Source organism: Panthera pardus, unplaced genomic scaffold, assembly GCF_024362965.1.
Source record: "Panthera pardus isolate Hobbes unplaced genomic scaffold, ASM2436296v1 HiC_scaffold_25, whole genome shotgun sequence".
Classification (NCBI taxonomy): domain Eukaryota; kingdom Metazoa; phylum Chordata; class Mammalia; order Carnivora; family Felidae; genus Panthera; species Panthera pardus.
In genome coordinates, this window is record NW_026526821.1 from 55365006 (window position 1) to 55391750 (window position 26745).

The 26745-nt window shown below is 43.9% G+C and overlaps 1 protein-coding gene across 1 annotated transcript in view; it reads right to left on the reverse strand.

The window, feature by feature from the left end:
- Positions 1-12791: 12791 nt before the first annotated feature.
- LOC109254551 (uncharacterized) overlaps positions 12792-26745 on the reverse strand; it is a 31372-nt gene continuing 17418 nt past the window's right edge. The window contains exon 2 of the mRNA XM_019428499.2: positions 12792-13574. Coding sequence (XP_019284044.2) covers positions 12886-13574 — 689 coding nt within the window. The 3' untranslated portion in view covers positions 12792-12885. The remainder of the gene's footprint in view (positions 13575-26745) is intronic.

A 26745-nucleotide genomic window follows, 5' to 3' on the forward strand; every position in this document is an offset into this window, starting at 1 on the left:
TTTTCTACTATTACCTTATTAGCTTATGAACTTTCAAATGATAATTCATAAAATCTAAGACAAAGCTACTTCCGTGGGCTAGATAAACAACTGTTCTAATGTTCTGTGGATTGGGATAATGGATCAAAGATTCTGTAGCTCAACCAAATTGGAAGTAAGTAAGAGGTGATGTGCACAGCCATACTAATTTAGATGATTCAAAAGTGGCTTGTCTAACAGCAAAGACTTTAATGGAGTTGGACTCACTGTTTTTTCGTAAAGTGTGAGGTTGGAAAACAGTGGCAGTTCTAATTAATATATTATTTTCTTTAAGAGGTTAGTCATATCAAGAACTCGGATAATGATATCTATTTTATAACATTGCTCTAAGAATTGAATGAGATAATGAATGCTGGGCAGCTGACATCCAGAAGGTGCTCATCAAGTTAACATTCATTTTCCCCCCTTTTAAGAATAAAACGGAATACCTGAGAGAGAAATCTGTTCAGTCCAGTGTTTAATCTAAGGAACTAGTATTCCATAGAACATGGGTTTGGGAATCCCCACGGTTAATTTTAGGTGTTCATATGGCTGGGCCATCACATCCAGATATTTGGCCAAACATTATTCAGGATGTTTCTGCGATGGTATTTTTTTATGGATGAGATTAACATTGAAATCAGTGGACCTTGAGTAAAGCCTGTTTTACTTAGGCATTAGAGTCGGTGGGCCTCATCACATCAGTGGAAGGCCTTAACAGAACAAAGTCTGACTTCCCCTGAGCGAGCAGGAACCCTGCCAGCAAATTTTCTTTGGATTGGGACTCCCCTGGGTCTCCAGGCTGCCAGCCTCCACAATCTCATGAGCCAATTCCTTAAAATCTCTCTTTCTCCCTACGTATGCACTGTAGGTTCTATTTCTCTGAAGACTCATGACTAATACCCTCCAGGTAACATTTTAGGAAACAGACTAGGTCAAAGAGGATGAGGAGGAAAAAAATGAAGGGGATGGGGGGAAAAATCGAACTTTGGATTAAGAAATGATTTCCCTGTGTCAAACAGTCTTTATGATATTTTGACTTCCTTTTAAAAGAATGAAATTGTATTTGGCTACTGCCAACCACACCTGTGTCCTTCCTCTCTGTTGAGATTGTTCATTGTCTTACCTGATAATTAGGCAGATGGGATGAAAAGTCGATGGTCATTCTCTTTGTACTTGAGCTCGGCTCAGGAGTTGTGGATGTGTGTGTGTGTGTGTGTGTGTGTGTGCATGCGCACTCGTGTGTGTGTGTGTGTGTGTGTGTGTGTGTGTGTGAGACAGAGAGAGAGAGAGAGAGAGAGAAAGAGGGAGAGAGGAGAGATATTATTTTAATAAACACAGAAGGGAAGTACAGAAGGGGGAGGGGGAGGAAAATGAAGGAAAGTTTTAAGCTTCATATTTCAACTTGAAAACCATTGTGGGAAGTATCAGTGTCCTTCAAAGGAAAAAGGATACACACTTGAAAGGGGGCAGGATATGAAAAAGAGAGGGTGTAATGGGCTGCTGAGTGGAGAAGGAAGTTCACCATATGCAGTGTCCTGAGGGAAGCGTGCATAAACAAAGTGAGAAGGAGGCCGGCTTCAGGAAGTAATGGGGGACCCAGACCCCAGCGAGGGGAAGGCAGCTGGGGAAGAGGTCCCTCCTGAGGCGCTGGGGGACGCAGGCAACTTCCCACAAATGCCCCGAATGCTTATGAACCACATGTGGAAGGGAAGATAAGCTCGGAAAGCACTTTACAGTCGAATCCACAAAGGTCACAAGTTTTGAGGGCGGCTTGGGGGAGACCCACAAATAACGGCATTCAGGATTTGGATCTGCAGAAAGAGGCATGCGGAGTTGGAACATCAGCTGGAAATACGGAGTGACAGGGAGAGCAATAGTAACCGTGTTAGACAGAGGCTCCAGGGGAACGTTTACAAATAAGACCAACTCTTTAAAAATCCGTTGCATGAAGGCCGTGTCAGGGCATTTTAGCGAGAGGCCCCAGAGAAAATAACACCTAACTCAAAAGGTAAGACACTGACCACAGGGCGTGAGGAGTTTAGAGGCATTTTAAGCTAGCTTGGCATAAGTTGAAAAGTAATTAACCCATGTTATATATTACCTGTTAATGTGTCCACATTAACGGTTAAAATATAAACAATGGAGGCAATTATTAAATGTGGAAGTGGGTGTAACTCCAGGAGAAAACAATGGGTTTTGTGTATATTTCAAAGAATGGTGATTGATGTGTTTCAATGAAATTACACATTACCTTGGGAAAAACTAAGTATAACTATAATAAAAAAATAAGTGGATGACAATCTTTCCGAATTCTTCCCAAATCACTTATCTCTAAATGCACTGTGCCCTTGTGATTTTAAAATCTTGGTATTCCTGTGTACGAGAAAGGCAGAACAATTGGGGAGCAGGCATGAATATCAAAAGGCTAAAACCTGTCACAAGGGTGAGCTAACATTGGAAGAAAAGAATCTTTTCCTGTGCTTACTGATATTTAAAATTTTCAAATCTCAAAGTTGCATTGACATTTTATTTTTGAAGCCACAGAGGTGAATTTAGCTTCACAGTGCTTCGTGTAATACGGCTTCCTCCTCATCTGCGTAAGCATGCCCTTTCCCCTCCAAAAAAAATACAAAGGAGAGAGAAAGAAAAAGAAAGAGAGAGGAGAGAGAAGAAGGAAGGAAGGGGAGGGAAGGAAGGAAGGAAGGAAGGAAGGAAGGAAGGAAGGAGAGAAGGAAGGAAGGAAGGAAGGAAGGGAGGGAGGGAGGAAGGAAGGGAGGGAGGGAGGAAGGAAGAAAGGAAGAAAAGGAGGGAGAAAACCCTCTCCATTGGGTGCGTCTTTTTATGTTAAAGCATCTGAATGAGCATGATATGGGCATAATCTGCTTTGGTAGGTGAGCAGTCACACACACAAGCCATCCCTGGAGACCTTCTTTCCTTCTTAGGGGTGCCCGTAATATATGTTTGCTTCAGGGCTGGTAAGGAGAGCAGCTTCCTGTCTTGTGGAGACATTGCTAGGCTGTTACCCCTGGCATATATTGTGCTGTGATTTTAATTAAAGCATTTGAATGCTGGCAGGTCAGTATTGTTAGCAGGGATGTCTGATTAATTGCTTACTTCTTTGTCACAGCTATAAATGGGATGTTGTGAGGGTTACATGTTAGAATCCAAACAATTCCCCCTAGAGTGGATGAGTAAATGGACTTGGGGGCAATCAGCCCCTTTCATCTGAAGTGTGAGATAGGAGAAAAGCCAAAATTGCACTGGTCACCCAATGATCCCACTTAAAGATGCTGCAGTTAAAAATGCTTCCTGGTGCCCGATGGTGGGCTAGGGCAACTCTTTATGCGTGACACCACCAGCCCCAAGGTACAGGGAGGATTCGGCAGGTAAAGCGCTCTGCTCTCCGCCAGCCAAATTAATAAATGTGCAAATTAAAAAGGATGTCAGAGCACTAAAGAAACATCTGCTAACCAAAGTAAAAAAGTAATGATGATGATGATAAATAGGGAGAGACAAAAGGGATTTGTGCCTCGGGCAAATTTCTATCCAGCTGCACCCTACTGTAAGGAGCAATCAGTTACCCACGAGGGTCTCGCACTGGCTAGACATTTAGAGCATTATCTTTGAGTGTCCAGGTGATAGACTTTTAGACTCTTGACACTTGAGAAATATATTGCCAGGCACTGGCAACTGTCCCGGTTCAGGGGTTGTCAAATTTGGCATTCCTGACTTTTTTGGCCGGATAACTCTTTGTTGTAGGAGCTGGTCTGTGCATGGAAGGATTTACTTGTGCTGGTAACACAACCGGGGTCAATTTAACCCCGGTCAAATGGCGTCTAGTGCGCAATCTGTTCCATATAAGGGTTGCAAATGATGAGCCCTCGTAGGAAACTCAAGCCATTCACATTTTGGAAATTTGGGCTCCTGTGCGCGCTTGTGCACGCATTTGCTGTTTGCAATACTTTCTCTTTGCTCCCTTCTGCAGGAAATTTGGAGGGGTGATGTCTTCCTCAGCGAGGCGTTGAGCAGTTTTGGTTTTCCTGAGGCGATCCCTCAATGACTGTTTTCACAACTCGAAACGATGAAAGGAATCTTGTGGCAAAACACTTACAGCATCCTAAGATCTTCTCCATGAACTTCCTGTTTAGAAACAACATGGCAATTACTAATTGTAATTATGTCCCGAATCTCTGCAACCAGCTGTCTGTGCTTTTTGCTGAATCTCTCGCTTTTGTATAGTTTTCTGTTTCCAGTTTATTCCCATATTCATCATAAAGTGGAATATTGATATGCGAAAACCCATGATGAATAGATACAAAGGGTCCCCCTCCCAGTGAACCTCTACACTCCGGCACATGCACGCACACACGCACACACACAATCATGATTTCCAATAGAAATCACATTTTAGAAGTTTCAGAGGAGACCTTAAAACTAATCAAAACCTCTCTCAAATCAAAGACTTCCTTCTGCAAATACAGTCTAGGCTTCCTCAGTACTAAATGGCTGGAAAAACATATTATATTTCCCCTATGGTAAAATATGATGTTTAGCATATCCACTACGATATGCTTAATTTGAAACCCAATATAACCTGTCTTTGTATCATTCTTTCCTCCTACTTGGCTTTGGGGCGTGTCTCTCAATACTTTCTCACTTAACTGAACCACCTCAAGTTTATTTTATAATCTGATAGAAAAAACAGCAGATGAAAAGACATGTCAACGTCCATAATATTTACAGGCTAACCTCTCGCTTCAGACCAATTCAGCAGTCTGCGGAAATTTGCACAAGATTTGAATAAGCAGCCAAACTTCAGGATACTTGCCCAAATGCAATCTTGCAATCTTTTTTAATTCCTCCAGCCTTAACAAAAACCAGACAGTTTCTGCATCTTGGATTACAGAGTAGTGAAGGATGCCAATGTATTTATTAGTGAGATTCTGAATACCCTTTGTATAGTATGGGGATACTAAAATTATACTCAATTTTTTCCCAACGTACTGTGCGGAGCCACACTGAATATTCATTTGTGCATATAAATGTACATTCAGATACAAGATCACAAAAATTTGGGAGGAATTACGATTCAAAGCAACTGCTGAGGGAATCAAAGAGTCAACGGGACTTAAAAGCACCTTGGAAGATCACCTAGAAAATTTCCCCTCCCATTTCAAAGGAAAGACTGTCTGCTCTTTTTTGGAGAGATTTTCTATAGAGGAAGACCCACTGGTTTCTTGCCTCATCTCTGTGACATTGGAGGATGTGCTGCTGTTGTGATCTAAGAACTTTCCTATGACACCCATCCCCTTGGAAAGAAGCAAGAAATACCGGGTCTTGCACAGCTACCGTTGAATGTCGCTTACTGGAAAATAGCTGCACAGCCAAAGGCATTTGCACTGATTGGCGATGGGCCATGACTGGCCAATGAGAGAGCTAGGCTGTGCAAAGAGCTGAGGAAAAGCTGCACAGATGTGGGTCAGTGACCACAGAACCTTCCACTGGGCCGACTGGCCAAGAAAACCATTTTTGTCTATTGTAATTAAAGGATGATGTGAGGTTGAAAGAAAAGTATACTGTTCAATAAATGGATCCCAAGGTCAGATAAATGCCTTAGAAGAGCGGAGGTACATACCAACCATGAAGTCTAATTTAATCAACTGAACGTTCTCATGAGAAAACACACACACGCACACACACTCAGTATTCTAGGAACAGGAAGCACACAGTTCACAGCTAAACAACAAAAGGGGCAGGGAGAGCGGAAGGTCAGCAGAACTGGGACCAGTAAAGGTACGGGTTGGGAGACTGGGAAATGAAAGTGCCTGTAGGAGAATCATGGGCATTTTAGGGCATATGAAAAATAACTCCTTAGCGGACTTGTGTGTTTACACCTTTGACACGGGTGGCCAGTTTGAGCTCCCATTGGACTTTGGGCAAGTTCGTTTATCCCGCAGCTCTTATCTCTATGCGCTGGAAGATAGGAGCCCACCGGTCCCTTCCTGCCCTTAGCACCTTCCCTCCTTGCCCCGAGTGAGTGTGTGACACTTATGATGAGTACGCAATCATTAAAAATGCGCATGTTCTCTCCGTGGAGATCCAGCTGTAGAATGGGACCCGCATCAAACTATCAGTGCACATCAGGACTGCAAGTGGTGAACACTACCTGATTTTTAAAAATTCATAGGCAGGGATATATTATAACCCCTATCTCCACGCACTGTGCTTGGGTAATGTTGATTTATTAGTACAGTAGAATCCCACTCATTAGCACTAATGACAGGGGGACCCATTGTGGATTACAGAATTTTGCAAATTAGCGAGAACATGAATAAACAAGAAAAATCAGGAGTCCTGCGCTGCAGAATGTCCTTTTCTGCTTATTTTGACAGGAAAGTATTTTATGTTGATTATTTATGATAATTTTTCATCATACATTGCTAGCGTTAGAGTTTCTTAAAAAAGGACATTTGCAAGATTTAATGGGACGATGCTTACACAGTCGTTGGGTCAAACGTAGTGTAAAACGTTAGGGTGATGGGCCCTACATGAAGTTTAGGGATAAAGAAAGGAAACTTTCAAGTTCAAGATGAGAAGGATGGGAGGCAGCTGGCTGTTTTAGGAGGATCATTAGGATTGAGAGCTTGTGCTTGAAAATTAACAATACTTAAATATTAAATGACTGCAAAAATAGCTCTCAGCCTGTGTTTGTCATTGAAGTATTCAGGTCATGAAATGTGTTATGTCAGCTACTGTGAATGATTTGGTTTCTCAGGTGGCATCTTCTAGCAATCATAAATGTACTTAATATGTAATAGAAGATTCACAAATAAATGGTGTAGGAATTTTCTTTGAAAATTTTTTTGATGAGGATTTTTTTTTCTCTTTCTGGGCTTAGATAGTTGGGATTTCATTATGGAAAACATCTAGAGGATTGGGGACAGTGTCCAGAGTTGGGAGGGATTGAGCATGTAATCCTAAGGAATCGTGCTTTCGTGACCGTGATTTAGGTGCTGATATGATACTTGTGGATAAATACTAAAGCTGCAGAAGAGATATTCTGCTAATTCCAGAGATAAAGTTATGCAATTGGGAGTAAAATTCTAGGCTAAATCAGCCCTGAGATAGGTTTTAAAAGTGGATGGGGGGGCACCTGGGTGGCTCAGTTGTTTGAGTGTCCCGCTCTTGATTTTGGCTCAGGTGGTGATCTCGCAGTTCATGGATTGAGCCTCGTGTTGGGCTCTGTGCTGATGGCGAGGAGTCCACTTGGGAGTCTCTCTCTCCTTCTGTCTCTGCCCTTCCCCTGCTCATGTGTGCTCTTTCTTGCTTTCTCTATAAATAAATAAATAAATAAATAAATAAATAAATAAAACATTAAAAAACAGAAGTAGATGGTGCTAGGTTATAAAATTTGCATCTCTCTGAGTAGCCAATAGTTAGGAAGAGTTCTACTCAAGTTGAAGTCTTGCTACACAAGATGGCTCAAATGTAGCTTGACCATGGTGAACTCTTGGTTCATTCCCCAGGCTTGTTCATTGGCATCTTTTAAGTGACAGTAACTTAACTGCCAGTTGATGAAAGATGCGCCATTTCTTCTTTTTTTAAGTTTATTTATTTATTTTGAGAGTGAAAGACAGAGCATGAGTTGGGGAGGGGCAGTGAGAGAGGAGAGAGAGAGAGAGATGGAGAGAGAGAGAGGGAGAGAGGGAGAATCCCAAGCAGGCTCCACACTGTCAGTGCAGAGCCGATGCAGGGCTCAAACCCATGACTGTGAGATCATGACCTGAGCTGAAATCGAGTTAGTCGCTCAACTGACTGAATCCCCCGGCCCTCCCCCCGCAAGCACCAGTTCCTAAAGCATGTAAAACTAAGCCGGCCCAAGCATATATCAGGGACTCTTTGAGCCTTGAGAGTACAATAGAGAACCTTTGCCTCAGCTTCCTGTTAGTCCAAAATCTAGCATTTTCAAATGTATCAGCTAGCAGCCTTGATTTTCCAGAGAAGTCAACAGCAAAAGAATGTCCCATGTCCCATAAATAATCACAGCTGGACATCACTGAAGGGTTGGGAATCAAGGCTGAGACGCAGGACCCAAGGGACAGGAGGATCTGATAAATATTCTTTATCCTGTTTGTTGTTCTTTGAGCCCTGAGAATACATAAAGCTTCCCACAAAACAGGGTGGGTAAGTTAGCATATGCAAATAGGCTCATGAAAGTTTATTTTTAAATTGCCCATTTGTGCCTGAAAGTAGAGGTTAGATATCTGTCAGTTCGATCCAAGTTCCAGTGAAAATACTAAATCCTTTTTTGGTTTTGGGTCTCGTATTTTAGAGCGGTTGTCCTTATGCAGAATTCCAAAAAACAGGCTATGAAGTCCCTTAAGATATTCCACGTTCCAAGATTTCCTGTTGCTTGGCTCGTGTCCATCTCTGATTCAAGAAAAGAAGGGATTGGCTTCACTCCGTGGTCTACTTTGACTCTTAAATGTAAATTTCTTTTGATGATGTGTATAACCCTATGCTAACTCAGTTTTAATGAGGGCGTTAGTTTGCCAAAACTGTTGCTTCTTTGATCTGTAAAAAAAAAATCACTTAAACGTGTCAAGATACTAAACTGAATTAATATGACACAGAAGGTTACTTTCATAGATAAAACCTGGAAATTATATTTGGACTTTCATTTTCTTTCTAAACACATGAACAAAACACACACACACACACACACACACACACACACACACACACACACCAACCATCATACAAATAAACTAAAGAATGTTCCAAAAAATATCATGAAAAAATCTTCTATGTGTTTAAAATGTCTTGTCATAAATCACACTGTGTAGTTAGCAAAAGAATATGACTTAAGCATTATTGGATCCTAAATACTAATTGGTCATGAGAAGAAAATGTAAATATTAGATGTCTTCAGTTATTTTTCCAGCTGCTTTGCCCATAAAGTTTTAAACTATTTTTTTTTTTTGACTATGGGTAGTGATTTACAGGGAAATGTGACCCTGAGCCCCCAATCCATTTATATTGAACTCAACAAAGCATCACCAATGAATTCTACTGGTCGCTCTGTACCTGTGTAACATGCTTTTCCCCTTAGAAATTAGAAAATTAGTAAGAATAAATGGAATTGAAACCCGAAGGGTGTTAGATCCGATGCTATAAGAATGTCAGATAGCGTCAGAAAGAAGCAGAATTAATTTTTCATCCTTAATGTATGTGTTTCTGACGCCAAGTGCGTTTTCCTAACAGGCTGTTGACTCTCAGTGAATTACTTTATAAGCAAGCAATTGCCAAAGAGAAACATTGCCTCAGAATCCGTTGACATCTTCAAATAAAGCATTAAATTTTACTCATGAGTACTAATGCCATATGCCCAGTAAAAGAAATGCCACGTTTTCATCCCTCAGGCGTTTTTGAAGGAGATTACCTCAGGGCCCATGCTTCTGTTTTACCAGCATGACATATTATGCTACCTGTGACTTCGACCGGAACCACAGTTTTTCACACCCCAAAAGGAGTCAAGGTTGCCAAAATGTATCATATCATCTGAAGTGGAAAACATAAAACAACAGGAGAATTCACGTATGTGGTACACACACACACCACAGGCAGCATCACGTGTGGGATGGGCTTGCATGTGTCATGGTGGGCACCTGATGAAGGGCATGCCCGGGCATGTGACACGCTGGGCTTTCCGCCTCTCCTTAGGCGTAGCTCCCTGTCCAGAGACTTCTTCCCTAGCCTTTCATGCTGGATTCCCAAGTTTGAGCAAACTGTATTTCTGAACCTTGTTTGAGCTTTCAAAATAGTTGGGTTCCTTCTTTTCAGGTTTACCGCTCAGTGTTAACACCAAAAAGGAATCATTATTATGCGGAATTCTTGGCATTCTGAAATCTACCGCTGGGAAACTAAGCATTCGCTTCATGGGAGCTGAAACCATTCAATAAAAATGGGTTCTGCTTAGTTCCAACTTCAAGTTTTGGAACGAGGTGACGGACGAAGGTATCATGCAATATCAAGCTTGGGTTTTTGCAGCCAGAGGGGGGAAGGAAGCCAGGGTGGAATTGATTTTTTTTGTCATGCACCGTCATTGATAAGGAAAGACAATGGTCTGGATGTGAAGAAACGGGACTGTTTGCAGGAACTGAGGCTGTTGGTTGATCGTTCACCTCACCATTTCCCTTCACTTGTGGACAAAACCATAGGTGCCTTTCCTCGGGCATCTTCCCTGTTTTAATTATTCTCCAGGTCGCTGCTGGGAGCTTCAGCAGGCTGGCTTTCCATGCCAATAAAAGAGAATGATGGCTTCTCGGTGAGCTATGGAATTTACAATTATTTTAGCTTACGGTTTTCCTTCAACTATTTTCAGAAGAAAAAGAAGTGACTAGAAGGAAGACCATTTAAATCCCTCGGCTTCCTTCCTGGCTGCTTTGAGGAAAAGACGCGGAAAGGAATAGATATTTTATTTGACAGACATTTTATTTTGGAGCTCCCCTTCCTTCCCAGAGTTGACACAGACCTACGATGGTAGGCATCACTGAATCCAGGGTCAAATGTGAATCCTTGATATTTAAATTTGTATTTATGAAAGCCAAGTGTATTCAGATGGTCATTCGCTCTTTATACACAAATAAGCCAAAACGCACAAGAAGGAAGGCCATCGTCCTTTACAGGGTTGGCACAAGTTTGCAAAGATAGCACAGAAGCAGAAGCATTATTTGTAATCTATGCACATGAATAGATGGCTTTGTTTGAAGAACATGTTGTCATGTTTCTGTAAATTGGATCATATTCAAAATGCACTCGAGGGTTTTTAAGGTGATTCTACACTTCGGACTTCTTTTCAGATCAAAATCTCCCTGTTGAGTGAAGATTCACCAGTCTGTCTTTTTCTACACCTGAATTTTCACACATTATGATTTGAAAACAGAGTGCACCTGTCCTGGACCCTCCCAACTTCTCCGGTGCTCAAGCCCCAGGGCAGTCTGTCTAATAAAGCCAGGAGGGTTGTCGAGAAACATCTGGTCTATTTTCCTCCTTCAGACGAGTCTGGGTTAATATTTCTTAACTTTCTTCTTCTACATTTTCGGAGATTCCTTACATAGACACTCAAAGATGTTCATCCGCCTCCAACTGTTTGCAGAGTATTTAAGGTGTTTTATTTTTATTTTATTCATTTAAAAATTTTTCAAATGTGTATTTATTTTTTTGAGAGAGAGAGAGAGAGAGAGCTGGCACAAGTGGGGGAGGGGCAGAGCGAGAGGGAGACACAGAATCCGAAGCAGACTCAGGGCTGGGGGCTGGGAGCTGGGAGCTATCAGCACAGAGCCTGATGAGGTGGGGCTCGAACCCTTGAGAGCCGTGAGATCATGACCTGAGGTAAAGTCAGACGCTTAACCGACTGAGCCACCCCAGGCGCCCCTTTAAGGTGTCTTAGTTACGCTCTGTCTTTCTTGTGCTGGTTAATTGTGATTCTCTGATTAAATCAAAATTTCTTTAATTCTTTAAGGACTAAGATTTTATTTGTTTTATTTATTTTAGTCTTTAAGGACTAAGGCACTCCAAAGAGATGCCACCAGAGTCAGTGGTCAGTAAGTTGTGAAGTTATTATATTATCATTGTGTACCCGTCCCCCCACCATAGCTTTTTGTTTGAGAGAGGACAGTTTGGTGACACCTTATTATCTCATGTTTTCTACTTCATTCTCTTTAAAAATATTTTTCTGCTTCTAAAAATGTAGCTCTTTCATTTATAATCTGCCAGACTTGGAGGCAAAATTTATTCCGACAGAAGAAATAACGTCAGAGGCTCACTCAGACCACTCAGGCTTTTCCTCCCTGCCCCCCTTTTAAGTTTCATGGAACAGGTTTCAAGGCTTTGAACACACCAAGAAGGTTGATCAAATCCAAGAAGAACTGGGCCCAGAGCTGCAAGTCAAAAATCTTAAGGCTCGAGACAGGGTTTCAAACCATAGACAACTGGAAAATGCTCTGTTCTTCTCAGAAAGTTCCTCTCAAGAGAGGTTTTTTTTTTTCCCCCTTGAAATATTTTCCTCCAGTGAAAACTTATCTAGATTTTCCTTCCCCGATGGCATCTTACTAGGGCTGTGGGTTCTAGGACTGGGCCTCTACTGCTGGGAAAGCAAGTGAAACACAAGTTTTCTGGATTTTTCCAGACTTTCTCCCGTGTGACTCTCACACGACATGGCACGTGCTGACAGCTTCCCTGGGCCTGGCCATCTCAGGGCTTCTCTGTGTGTGCTTCTGGGTTTGCCCGTGTCCCAGTCCCAGCCATGGTCTCCCCAGCTCTCTAGAGGCAGCAGGTCTGGGGACCTCCAAAGCACATACAGGCCCATGAATCTGAAACACCTTGCAGTTCTGGGGACCCTTTGCTTTCTGTGGTCCTCACTCTGCAGTGGCCATGAATGACAGGAGGCTAACACAGGGACTAAATTTAGGCACGACAGCTTCCCCAAAGCCCAGTTCAGACAACATAATTAAGTGTGTGTGTGTGTGTGTATATATATATACTATATATATAGTATATGTATATATATAGTATATATATATATATGTGTGTATACACACACATATATATATATAGTATATATATGTGTGTGTATACACACACACATATATATATAGTATATATATATATATGTGTATATATATATATATATATATATATATATATAGTAACTTAAATACAACCTTGATCTCTTCCTCTTGAGTCAACAAATATCAAGACAGGTCTGGGCACCCAAAGGTGGTCAAGATTCATGCCTCATTGCCTCTTCTTTCAGCTTTCACAACTCCTTCTGGATTATGGGCAGGATCCATGGAGACTAGGCTACTGGGAGCGGAGGCCTAAGTATGGCCTCTGTCCAAGAGTAGGCGCTACGGTTACCCTTACGTCAAGTGGGATAAAGAGAAGTGCAGAGCAAGGAGATGGGCTGGCCAAAGACCACGAGCTTTCCAGGACACAGCTGGGCTTTGCATCCCCACTCGCCACCGAGGAGCGACACATGCAGATTCCTCCACGTGTGTCCCCCGCATCAAATGTCGAACCAGGAACCGTGGATGTAACACACGGCCTCTCAGGGCCTGCTGTCTGCAGGGAACTGCCAGCGGATGCAGGGGACAGCACATGAGGGACCATTCTTAACTTCGAGGAACCGCAGTCCGATGAGGGAAAAAGACCCAAATAACGGGAACACAGGGCAGGATCTGGTAAGTGCCTAGAGTGACATGTCCAGGAGCAATGAGTCTCAAGGGTGTGTCCCTGGTACCAAAGTCTGATAAAATGGCCCTTGGCAAAAGCCTTGAATGATGGGTGGGATTTTGAGCGGTGGGCCTGAGCGATGGCATTCCAGGCAGAGGGCAAAGCGTGGGGAAAGGGGAGAAAGATACTCTTTTTCAACAAAACAGCCAGGCTTGACAAGCAGAATTGGTTTGAAGCAGACAAGGAGGCCATGCGGCTGGGAAAGTGGACAGAAGTCTGGTCCAAGGAGCCTTCGGTGCCAAGCTGAGAGTGAAGATCTGAAATAAGAGAGAAGGACAGGATGAGGTTTTGAGGTTGAATCTGCAGCAGTTGGCCATGATTTGGGTGTGGAGAGTGGCAAGGGTGGCCCCTGGGGGACTGCAGTGTCAGCACAGGAGTCAGATTCTGGGCCATCAGCATGGCTGTGCACCTTGCGGCTGTCGACAGGGGCTTAGTTGGTGGCCAGGGCAGCGACAGGTGCATGTGGGTGGTGCTCCCTAAAGATGGGCTGGAACGGAGAGAGAACCGTGTGGGAATCCTGGATTCAGAGATAGTAGTTGAAAGTGTGAGAGTGAGTCTGTATTGAAAGATTCCAGAATAAGCCACTGTGGCATAAAATTTATTTTGAGCTGAAGACATTTGAGAATAGACTTTTCTTCCTTTCTTCTTTCCTCGCTCCATTCCTCCTTTCTTTCCTCCCTCCTCTCCACCCTTCCTTCCCTCCCTCCCTCCCTCCCTTCTTTCCTTCCTTCCTTTCCTTCTTTCTTTCTTTTTCCCTCCTTTCTTTTCTTCTCCTCTTGCATTTGCGTCTACCTCTTCTTCTCCATCTCCATACTCCCCTTCCCCTCCTTTTCCTTCTTCTTTTTTTTTGGAAGGAAGTCCCATATCTGCCTATGAACAGAGCCTCCCAAAAGACGTCAGTTGTCATAAATCCCCTCCCTGGAAGTTCCGAAGCCAAAAAAGATGGACTTATCACCAAGAGGAGAAGTCGGCACCCCACCTAAACAGACATTGTCAAAAAACGATCATATCGCCATCTCTTCTCGTAAGGGCCCATTTATCTTTCCTGAATGTCATCTGTTTTCCCACAACGCCCTTTTTCACTTCTTCCCCTATTCATAAGTCACATGTTTTCCCATCCGTATCCTTCTATCCCTCCCTTCCCCTGTTAAGATGGTATTTACCCCCCCCCCCCAATTCTAACCATCTTATTGAGTCCTATTTTTCTGTAAACTCCCACATATGTATGCACACACAAAAAATCTGTCTTCTCTATTCCTAATCTGTTTTTCTGTCGGTTTAACTAGCGGGCCCCCAGTCACTAAACCTAAGAGAGCAGAGGGGAATTTCCTCGGTGACCATATCATCACCCGGGGAGAGAAAAGAGGGCTGAGGCCAGAACCTTTGAGAGCACCCACAGGTAGTTGATCAGAGGAGAAGAAAGGCAAAAACTTGACAGAGATTGAGACGGAGTGGTCAGAGAAGGAGGGGACTCAGGGGGGTGTGGGAAAGGGAGCGTTTCAAGGTGGAAGGGAAGGGATTAGAAACACATGTTGCAGAGTTTAGAGGGACTAGCACTTTATGGTGTATTTACTCTTTGCTACACTGTATCAAGCTTGTAAAACACCACCTCAGTGTCACTTAATAGGAACCACAAGCTGGTGCCTGAGAGAAGGCCACATCCTTGTTTTACAGGCTTAGGGAAGCTGGGTGACTTTGCCAAGATCATTCATCTGTGAGAGCAGGAGCTGAGGTCAGGTTCTGGGGTACCTGCCTTTTACCCCCCCCCCCCCCCCGCCTTGTTGCTTCTGATGCAGTGGGGCATCTGTTTCTCCAAAATGGGACCAAAATTCTGAAACTTGTGCATTTAGCCCTTGTCCTAAGTCAGAGATCAATAAACTCCAGCCTGTGGGGCAAATCTGGCCTCCTACTGGTTTCTGAAAATAAAGTTTTATTGGCACATGGCCACGACCTCTCGTTTCTGTGCAGTCTGTGGCTACAGCAGCGAAGGTGAGTTGTTGTGAAAGACACGCAAGGCCTGCCATGTTATTATTTGGCCCTTTATGGAAAAAGTTCGCTGACCCCTGCCTTAAGCCGTGAGGTTGCATAAAGAAACATTACCGGCTGGGAATTCTAATTTTGTCCACTGTAAAATTCTCATTTTATAATGAAAATATGCCCACAGAGAGAATCAGATATACTACAACATGGCTTCCATTTACCGGGGAATAATACCAGCTACTCTAAACTGTACTTAATGGGCTGTTATTTTTTTTTTTAGAGGTTTGGAAAAAACAGAAGATGATGAATGATGATCTGGTGACACTAATGAAGCAACATACACCAGCTCAGACAAGAGTCAAATCCGGTAAGGTCTTTGCATCTCTCAGGAACACGGGAAGGGTGGGTGGAAGGTGGGTGGGGAGGTAGAAGAGACGAGGGGCCTCCACATTTAAAAGGCCGCAGTCTGCGAGCACTGTGAATTCAGCACATAATGGGGCACCAGCCAATTTGTCCCCCGTCCATTAGCCAGGACCTCAGGGCCATGAGGACGGACATATGTCTCTCTATTCTTCTGCTGTTTCTGGCGGGACCACGGGCCCCTCAGAGGCGAGGGGCGTCCCCTGGGCTGTCAGCCTCCCTGGTGTCGGTAGCACAGCAGGCTTTCTGAGGTGGGAGTCCTGCTGGGGCACATCTGTCCCTCTCAATATTCACACTGCTAATGTCTTACTCTAGTGACAAATGCAAATTGGGTTGCTTAGTCCAAACATGTCAGCCTCATTAGCAGGTGCACAGCGACTGGCACAAGGCACCGGCCTCTGCATTTCTTCTATTTTTACCTTCACCCATGTAGGGGTCTCTTGTCCTTCAGGACTGCTGACTGGGGGCTCGGGGTATGGGGAGCAGGCAGAGAACTCTCCTCCTGGCCCCCTTGTTTTTTTTTTTTTTGTTTGTTTTTGTTTTTGTTTTAAAAGGTCTATGGTTACTAGAGGTTGTCTCCTATGGCTATTCTCTGACCTCCTCTGGTCAAAAATTAAGCAAAACCAGACGCGAATGTTCCATCGATCTTTGGTGAAAAATTTGATCAACAGTTTGACGATTAAAACCTTGGCTTTTCCTTCCATTTCATTGGCCTTGAACTCTTAGGGAATTCTCTCTCTTAGCTCAGAAATTTCAATGCGTTGGATGATTTTGAGTTTCTTAAACTTTCGATAGTGACATTGTGGTAACATGAGCTTGGAAATTCAGTTAAGGACAGTACTCTTGTCATTAACAAATGTCCCATACTCTCAGCCTCTGGAAGCGTTTGAATCATCTTTCTTGCCACTGAGATCCTTTGAAGGTCTTTTTGATGCCAATAATGTATTTGTTTTATAAATATAGATTAACCATAAGGGTAACAAAAAGGAGTAACCAAAATATTATTTGACAATTATAATGGTTTCCATTTTGCATTTATTGTGCTCTCCATGTACTTTTTGCGATGCCAAAGAAGTCGCTTTAACTGCTAACAGCTCACCATTTTTTTTAATGTTTATTTATTTTTGAGAGAGACAGAGACAGAGACAGAGTGTGAGCAGGGGAGGGGCAGAGAGAGAGGGAGACACAGAATCCGAAGCAGGTTCCAGGCTCTGAGCTGTCAGCACAGAGCCCGACACGGGGCTCGAACTCACCGAGCATGAGATCTTGACCTGAGCCAAAGTCAGAGGCTTAGCCGACTAAGCCACCTAGGCGCCCCTCACGTGACAATTTTAAAGCCTGTTAAGGGTAGTGTCAATTCTCTATTCTGTTTTCTGGAACTTTTGCTGTAGACACAAGAGATGCACCTTTTGAATTCAAGGTCAGTGTTTTAAGTTCCAGCTAAGAAACTTAATTTTTAAGGAAGGACAATCTCCCACTTTTTTCTCCAGCACTTGCTTTCTCAGAAAACAAAAACAACTAAGATTTCCAGAACTTCTACGGTGATACATCCTCGCTCTGTTTAGGTTTATACCGAATAATCAAGGTCAAAAAAAAAAAAAAAAAAAGAATTTATCCATTGGATATGTAACTTCCCTGTAGTTTGTTTTCTGCTTTATGTCCATGATATCAAATACTCAGATAAAAAGCCAGCAATTTGGTCAATTGCTTGGGAACGCCTTTGACATCAGTGGCCACCGTCTGGATTCTCTCACTTCCTTTTGTTTTCCTTGTTCATACTTGGTGTTGTGTAGTTCCGTGAATATACGCTAAAGGTTTCTCTGGAAAGATCGTAAATAGCATGCCTCGCCTTTTAATTGGAGCACACATCCAGCATGGTTATTGTTTAAATATTTTCTTCCTCGGAGGCCATCTCTCCCCTGGAATCAGGTCACTCCTTGTGCTGCCTTCTCTTTGAAGGAACCAAATTGCCCCGTGGGAGGTTTCACAGAGGCCCCATGCCAAGTGCCTGTCGAGGGAGGACAGAGCTGACCGGACAGATGACAGAGCTGAGTGTTGGCAGTTCAGAGCCCAAGCCCTCTTCAGTAGCCCAAAGAGCCACCTGGGTGACCTCAGTCTCTCCTCCGCCTTTCGGGCTCCTCTTACCATGGCCCCCGCGCTCACCTCACCTTATAACAAAAGCGCTCAGTGCTTCAGCTTCCCTTTTCTCTTCTTAAAGCCTTTAGTTCCCTTCCTGCCTGATGAGGACCCCTGCAGACTGCCTCAGCCCCTCTCCCTTTGTGCCCTGGGCTGTCGCCAAGCATCCCAGCTCCTGCCCACCTTGGTTGGTTTCTCTCCTTGACTCTCAAGCTTAGGAAGAAGGCCTCCAGGTCTTTGAAGTGCTAAGTGCCCTCATCTGTATCCCCCTGCTCCCTTGCAGCCACATCCCACACTAGTCAAAACACAAACATGAAGTGCCACCCAGCTGAGAATGTTCTGAGTGTGGCAGACGGGTTCCAGGCGCCCGGATAGGGAAGGCGTCTGCTTCCTGCAGTCACCCCATCCAGCTGGAGGTCAGCCCACACGACGGGACTCCTGGCAGGTGGGGGAGTGCCTGGCTGCGGGGGTTGGCACTGGGGGAAGAGGTGGCCCGGGGCACCCTCAGAGATGGTGCCTGCCCTCTCCTGACCGCTCTCGTCGGTGGACCAAAATCCCTGACATTTCCTGAAGGGAAGAGGAGAACGGGAAAGGAAATGGGCAGATGTGTTGTGAGAATTTACTTCTTTTCTGTCTGTTTACACAGTCACCTCGCATAAAGATTCTGAAAGGTCCTTGTGGAAACCACGGAATACGGCAGATCCAGTCATCTGGCTGAATGCAGCATTATTACCACCTCCAAGAATTTCTTCAACAGCTCCAGAAAGCTCAGACCAATATTCAGTACCAAAGAGTAGTTTCTGAACCAGTTTCATAACTTGAGATCAATACCTACCTTTTTTTAAACCCTTATTTTTATCTTACCCAATTTCTTGGATGCCGGTGAGAAAGAGTTGGGCCAATGCATAGACGCCTTGAAAGGAGTGAAATATTTGGTGCATTAGCATAAGGAATTAAGTCTTTGGAAAGATCATGGGCATTAAGTTATTTCAGGGGCTCCATTCAGAAGAAAGCAAGTATTTTGAGATCTGAAAGCTGCGAATGAATTTTTGGTATGAATATTGGGAAAAAAAAATCTGTCACTTGGAGTTCGTCTGCTGAACCGTGGAATCTATGCAGAGGTGGCCAGCTTCGTGACTTCCGGGAGGACCTGGGGCTGCTGATCCCAGCCCAGAACCCCCTCCATCACCACTGCAAGCTCCAACACTTGGAGCGATGACCACTGAAAATTTTGTGTATGTCCCTTATTCTCGTCTTCTTCCAAACTATAAGCTACCCGACCCTTACTCTCATGTGTAAATGGATATGACATTTTTTACCCGTAAGGTTGATGCAAGGATGAAGTGAGATAATATACAGAGTAAAACCTTGGACGGCCAGTAACTTGTTCTGTGAGTGTTCCGCAAGATGAGCAAACATTTCCAATAAATTTTAACTTGATAAATGAGTGATGTCTTGCAATTCGAGTGGTGCGGGACGCCGAACGTCACGTGATCACAACTGTGCCAAAGGTTCTTGAAATTCGCTTCGGTATATGAGTGCTTTGGATTACAAGCACGTTCCGGAATGAATTATGCTTGCGAACCAAGGTTTCACTGTATTTAAAAAAGCCCTTCGGTAACTGGAACACTGTAGAGAGTAAGCTTTCCTTCTTTCCCTCCTTCTTGCCCTTTCCTTCCTTCTTCCCATTCTTTTTTCCCCTGCTTACTGCTCCCCTCCCCTCTGTTTTCTTATTTGATTTTGTAGCTCTAGAGAGAGTAGCACATGCCTTCTATGCAACAAGTATTCAATCAATTTAGGGCCCAAGGACCAGGGCAAAGAGTGCTGATGGTGAGCTAATGGGACAGACAGCTGTAGAGGCACACATCACACTGGCATTGACCTTGTTCCCTTGGGGATAACAGTGCTCAGTCTGAGCTACCAGCGGTCTTTCTGGCAATGGTCATAGGTTATCCTAAACGCATTTGCAACAAGGCTGGCAGGGTCTTTGGAACAGTTTGCCGATTCTGAGCAAAGCTAATGAAAGCATTTGTGGCCTTAAGACTCAGCCTTGGCCTTGTTAGCACCGTGCTCCATGCTGGTGACTTTTTTTCTCATTTATGATGCTAGGGCTTGGTGTTTGCCACTGGAAGAAAAACAAGCGGAAGACTGTCTGTGGCCTGTCCCTGCAGGAGGTTGGGGGACCTCTCACACTCAGCCCGGCAGGTGTAGGGATGCCAGGCCGCCCGCCTCTTGGAGAGCCCAGAAGCGTGGGATGAGGGTGGCTCCGTGGCACAGCTATAACCATACCGTCCGCAGATGGGGCCAGACCCACCCCCAGATGGCCCATGATGAGCAGCCAACCATACCTGGTGTTTGCTTGTCTGATCCCCAGCCTCTCTGGTTTGTTCTTTACCAGAAGATGGTCTTGGGAACAGTAAGGAGCCGTGGTTGGGCAAGGCCCCGTGTCCTGGAGGAGAAGTCTGTCACTCTGCTTCATTGCCCATTTTCCCTCCTTTCTGAAAAATTCCAGTGACCATTATACGTTTGTGTAAAGACATGAGGAAGATGTTAGGGAACTACTCATGAGTAACAATGGCAAGTGAAAAGATAGTATTTACGTAGTGCTTATTATCTTCCCGTGCTTTACAAACTGAAATCATTCAATTCTCACACTTTCTTTTTTGAGACAGCTACTATGCTTCCATCGTTCTCCCTGATTCTCCGGGGCACCGATGCCCAGAGAGGTTAACTATTGCCTACGGTCACATACCCGGTTAATGGCAGAGTCCGGATTTGAACCTGTGCAATCTGGCTCCAGAGCCCTACCGGTGACGCTGCACTGCCTTCACCAATTGTACCGGAGAAGTCGGAGTGTGATTTGTCGCTAGGTACCGTAAGCCATACATAATGTGTGTATCCTGCAAGTTACAGTTCCCCTTGTCACGAAGACCTTGCATTCATGATGCCACGGCATTCTGCTTCTCCACCTCCCTTTCCCGTGGTTTTGTTTCCTGTTCTTGCCTCAGTATCCTTCTCAATGTAGCACACCCGTAGCCTTTATGAAACAGTTGCAACACTCCCCGAGCTGAAATGTATTTCTACAGTTCTTGGCAGTTACCATTGCCAAGCGCCGGTCTACTTGCTTGAGGGAGGTTTGAAATATTATTCCCGAACTTGCTCACCAGAACAACAATATTTGAACGTGTATGTTGGCAGTGATGCTTTTCATGTGTTTGTGTTTAAATGTATGTGTTTTCTCCTGGAATCTCCATGGGGCTATGCCCTTCGGAAGCTGTTGGACCCCAAAGTCCTGTTAAGGCTAGTGTCCCTCCAGTGGATTTCATCCTTTCCACGTGTACTTGTGGCTCGATAGGCATCAGATAGTGTGCTGGGTTTCTACTGATGACACGGTTCCTCTGTCCTGAGAAGACCACTATTGAGAGCTACTGATATGCTGGTTTCCCAAATAGGAAACTTTGTATTGTATAAGTTTAAGGTGCACAATCAGTTGGTTTGATACATTTATATATGGCGATGTGATTACTATGGTAGTGTTAGCTCATGCCTTTACGGCTTCACGTAATTCTCATCGTTTCTTCCTGTTGAGAACAGTTAAGATTTAGTCTGTTTGCAGTTTTGAAATTCATAATACAGTATTGTGGACCGCAATCACTCTGTTGTGCCTCAGATCTCTAGAATGTATTTATCTACGAGTTATAAATTTGTAGCCTTGAACAACATCTCCCCAGTCCTTGGTACCCAGCATTGTGCTCTCTGTGTTTACAAGTTCAGGTTTATTAGATTCCACCTATAAGGGATTTGTCTTTCTTTGGCTTATCTCACTAAGCATAATGCCCTCAAGGTCCATCCATGTTGATGCAAATGGCAAGATTTCCTTCTTTCTCAATTCTGTGCAATATTCGATGACATATATATTCCACGTCTGTTTTATCCATTCGTCCATTGATGGACACTTAAATTCTGGGTCCCAACATCAAGGCATGTTTTAATCTGGCCTCAGAACCACAGCACCAAATCATCCTTCATACCCCTTTTATTGTTCACGCCTCTCCGCCCAGTTTTTCTCCTCCTTCTCCTCCCCCTCCTTCCCCTTGCTATCATACCACCTCCTTGGCCCAGAAGTACCCTCATAGTTTTTCCTATCTTTTCCTTTCAGCTTCCTCTTTTCCAAATCATTAAAAAGGAAACCATGAGCAGATGAGAAGCAACTTATTTCACTGCTTTTTCATAGCTAAAAGGTGTGTGAATAATGTCATATTTATCTGCATTTGCAAAAATGATGAAGATAGGGCAAGTCTGGGAGAATATTTGGTAGTGGGAAAGAAATAGGTAAACGGGATCTGTAGAAATAGACATTTCTCAAAGTTTAATAAGGGAATATATTTTCTATTCTTCAGTTCAAAGCTAACGAAGGAATAGATGTAGTAACATTTGCCAGATTTTACATTTATTAAAAGCCAGGATAGACAGGGATAATAGCATAACTCAATATTTATGATGCAGTAGCTTCTACATAAATATTAAAATGAGGCAGTTATCATCAGAACTATTTGTTGTTTATATTTGCTTTCAAATTTTAATGAACACAAATGCTACTCATGTGGTAAAGTTCAATACCTTAAAAAATAACTCATTTGTCCATTAATGAATCCAGTCATAGAACTGTCACGGGAAAGAGTCATCTTGAAACTAAATAATAATTTGGGAAGACATCAAAAGACTTCCGCTTCCGGGAAGACAGAATTGATCAACTTTTCCCAGTTCTTCTTGCTAAGTGGAGACAAAGCGGGTGGGCTGAGGACTGTGGCAACTGAGAAATGACACGTGACTGGGTTTCCTGGGCTTTCTTTTGGCTTCATATATCCCAGACTGGATACTGGACAAGCCAGCAACCTGGAAATGCCAATGGATGCAGTCCATAAGAGCCCCGAGGAAAGCCGAAGGACGAGGCTGAGCCCAACAGAGACCTTTTATACAATAAATGCTCTATGCTTGACAAACCCCACACAATATCTGTGGCCTCCATCCCTCCTGTCACTCTTGTGAGGCTGTAGCAAGATGCCTCAACCCTAAGCTGGCTCTAGTTGCTTCGGACAAGGCCAAGGGGAGCCAACGCTTTCTTCCCATTGGGTGGTAATGAACGCTTTCCCCTCACACTCCTTTCCCTGTGTAACGACCTCTACCCCAGGCACTGTCGGTGGAGACTGCTTGTTGCACCTTGACTACACTTTTTTTTTTTAACGTTTATTTATTTTTGAGACAGAGAGAGACAGAGCATGAATGGGGGAGGGTCACAGAGAGAGGGAGACACAGAATCTGAAACAGGCTCCAGGCTCTGAGCTGTCAGCACAGAGCCCGACGAGGGGCTCGAACTCACAGACCGCGAGATCATGACCTGAGCCGAAGTCGGACGCTTAGCCGACCAAGCCACCCAGGCGCCCCGACTACACTTTTTAAGTAGTGCTCGCTGGATTCTCAGTACAATGATGGATGAGATATTCCCGCCTTGTTAGCAATCTTAGGGGGAAAGAGTTCCATCTTTCACCACGAAGTGTCGTATTAGCTGTAGGGCTTAAAAACATGTTTATCAAGACGAAGACATCCTTTATTCCTATATTTTTTTTTCTGAAAAAAAAGTTTTTATGATACACAGTGTCGGAATTGGTCAATAAGTTTTCTGCAACAATTGATTCAATCTTGTGGTTTTTCCTCTTTGGCCTATTCATATGGTAGATTAAACGAATTGACTTTTGACCACTGAACAGCCCTCTCATTCCTGGAATAAATTGCACTGGGTTGTGGTGTATACCTAAAATTCAATATTAGACAAACAAACAAACAATCCACTTATAAAATGGGATAAGGTCATGAAGAGTCATTTCACCAAAGAGGATGAAGGGATGACAAATAAACACATGCCAAAGATGTTCAGTATCGTTAGCCACAGAGGGAAATGTAAATAAATACCCTAATGAGCTATTGCCATACAGTTATTACAATAGCTATAATAAAAAGCGTGAAAATATCAAATGTTCGTGAGGATGCAGAGAAACTGGATCCCTCACACAGTGATGGTGTCAGGTAAAATGGAAAATGATACAGTCGCTCTGGGAAAAATTGGCGGTATAGTTAAAAGTGAAAATACGCTTACCGTATGGCTCGGTAAATGCCGTCCTAGGCGTTTATTCCAGGGGAATCAGAATTTCTGTCCATACAAAGCTGTACGTGATTGTTCATCACAGCTTTATTTGTAATATCCCAGGGCTAAAAACAACCAAAATGTCCCTCAACAACAGAATGTTTAAATAAATACTGTGGTAAATCCGTATCATGGAATATTACTCAACAATAAAAAGGAACAGACTGTTGATACATACAACAACTTGGGGGGGCTTCCAGAGCATTATGCTGAGTGAAAACAAGCCAAGGCCAAAATATCATCTATTGAATGATACCATTATATGTTATTCTTGTCATGACAACATGATACAGATGAAAAGCCAATTAGAAGTTGTTAGGATTTAGGGATATAGGGGGGAGAAGGGGAGATATATATTGATAACAAAGGGGAGGCAGGAGGGTAGTAACGGGGTAGCTTTCTATCCTGATTGTGGTTATACAAATATGGAATGTGTAATGTGGTAAGATGAGATAGAATTGTACATATGTGTTACACCGATGTCAATTTCCCTGTGTGATATTGTGGTATTATAATAAAATAAAGACTGTGATAAGACGTAACCACTGGGGGAAGTTGGATGAAGGGCACACCACACTTCTGTACCATCTCTGAGGTTTTCTGTGAACCTATAGTTATTGCAAAATAAAAATGAAAAAAAAACATAAAAGGCAAAAAGCAAAACACCAACAAAAAATCTGGAATGCCTTTGGAATAAACATATAAATCTTACATATGAACTTGCTTTATCATCACAGATTATAACTGAGAAACAGAAGGGTTGAATAAATGAAGGAAGGAGAGAGGAAGGAAGGAGGGAAAGAAGGAAGGAGAGAGGAAGGAAGGAGGGAAAGAAGGAAGGAGGGAAGGAGGAAGGAAGGAAAAAGGAAGGAGGAAGGAAGGAAGAAGGAAGGAAGGAAGAAGGAAGGGAGGAAGGAAAGAAGAAGGAAGAAAGGAGGAAGGAAGAAGAAGAAGAAGGAAGGAAGGAAGGAAGGAAGGAAGGAAGAAGGAAGGAGGGAGAGAGGGAAGGAAGGAAGGAAGGAAGGAAGGAAGGAAGGAAGGAAGGAAGAAGGAAGGAAGGAAGGAAGGAAGGAAGGAAGGAAGGAAGAAGGAAGGAAGGAAGGAAGGAGGAAGGAAGGAAGGAAGGAAGGAAGGAAGGAAGGAAGAAGGAAGGAAGAAGGAAGGAAGGAAGAAGGAAGGGAGGAAGGAAAGAAGAAGGAAGAAAGGAGGAAGGAAGGAAGAAGAAGAAGGAAGGAAGGAAGGAAGGAAGGAAGGAAGGAAGAAGGAAGGAAGGAAGGAGGAAGGAAGGAGGGAGAGAGGGAAGGAAGGAAGGAAGGAAGGAAGGAAGAAGAAAGGAAGGAAGGAGAGGTGGGAGAATCGCCAACTTCAAAATTTGCTGGTGTTCAAAAAATTTCACATTCTGAACACTTATCTTTCATTTAATGCTTGTTCAGTTTTGATTTCACAGCAACCGTAGCTACCAAAACGTTCCCTGGAGACCTCCTCAAACAGAGGAAGAGGGTCCTGGAAGCCTCTGGTCAGATGCTCCGAGAGAACTCCAAGAAATGAGATGCACAGCAACCAGGTCAACCACATTTGGAACCACACGTACACAATAAGGAATCTGAAACCAGCGGTATCTGCTTCCCGGTCTCTCTATCCACGCAGATTCACCAGAGGGATAGAGATGCTGGTTGCTTCTCAAACACATCCACGTGCAAGTCTCTTCAAAATGCAGCTGTAAGGTGAGCCTTCCTCCTTTATTTCCATTTGTTCACAGACGCTCTTAAGCCTAAAATTTGCCAATCGTTCCTGCCATTTACACCAACTCTGGCGTATCCGAGAACAGCAGCTGCAGCCCAAATTTCCTGGCTTTCGCGAGGTAGTAAATGCTTCCCTGAGCAACACCGTATCCTCTTAAATCATGCCACCCTGGCTCTTGCTACGCAGCCTTCTCTCCCGGTGCCAGCCACCCGGCCTGTCCCGAGGTCCACGCAAACGTGCGCTCAGCTGACAGGCGGTTGACGCTCTGGGCTCGACCCGCCCCGGGCAAATGAAAGAGGCAAGTTGCGGAGGGTCAGCTGTGCACATCCTAGCTCAGACTTCCAGTTCGTCCCACATGGGACTCGGACTCCATTCCCAATTCGTGACGTGCAAAACGCAATAGGTTCTCCTACCCCATCAAATAACATTAGCGCTCCTGGGTGCCGGCGTGTGTAACGGACAAGACGGGAAGGAGCAGCGATGGGAGAGAAAACAATGAGTATTGCTAACCACTGCTGTAATGACTGTTATTGACCAGGTGGAACGACTGAGTGACACTCGCAACTTCCACCGGAGTTAACCCTACCCAGGCTGCGCTGCGTAAACTTCACAAAATTATCGTTGTTATCAAGGACGTGTCGTACTTAGGAATATACCCGTGCCACCGAAAGAGCTATGGCATCTTTAAATTACCGGGTAACGTAGCTAAAGACCTGGAGCTCTGCCAAGGTAAAAGTTGTAAAACTGGATTGATTTTTGCTACAGCTTGCTAAAGGCTCCCCCGAGCCGGGGATGCAGTGTTCAAATATAATAATTGATAGTCTGAAAAAATATTTCTGATAAGTGTGTAGAAGTAAGGCAGAGCCCTGCCTGAGATGAAGTGAGCCTTTGTGCTCTGGCAGACTCTGCAACCGAACGGACCCAGATCCAAGGTGGCGCCTGGGTCT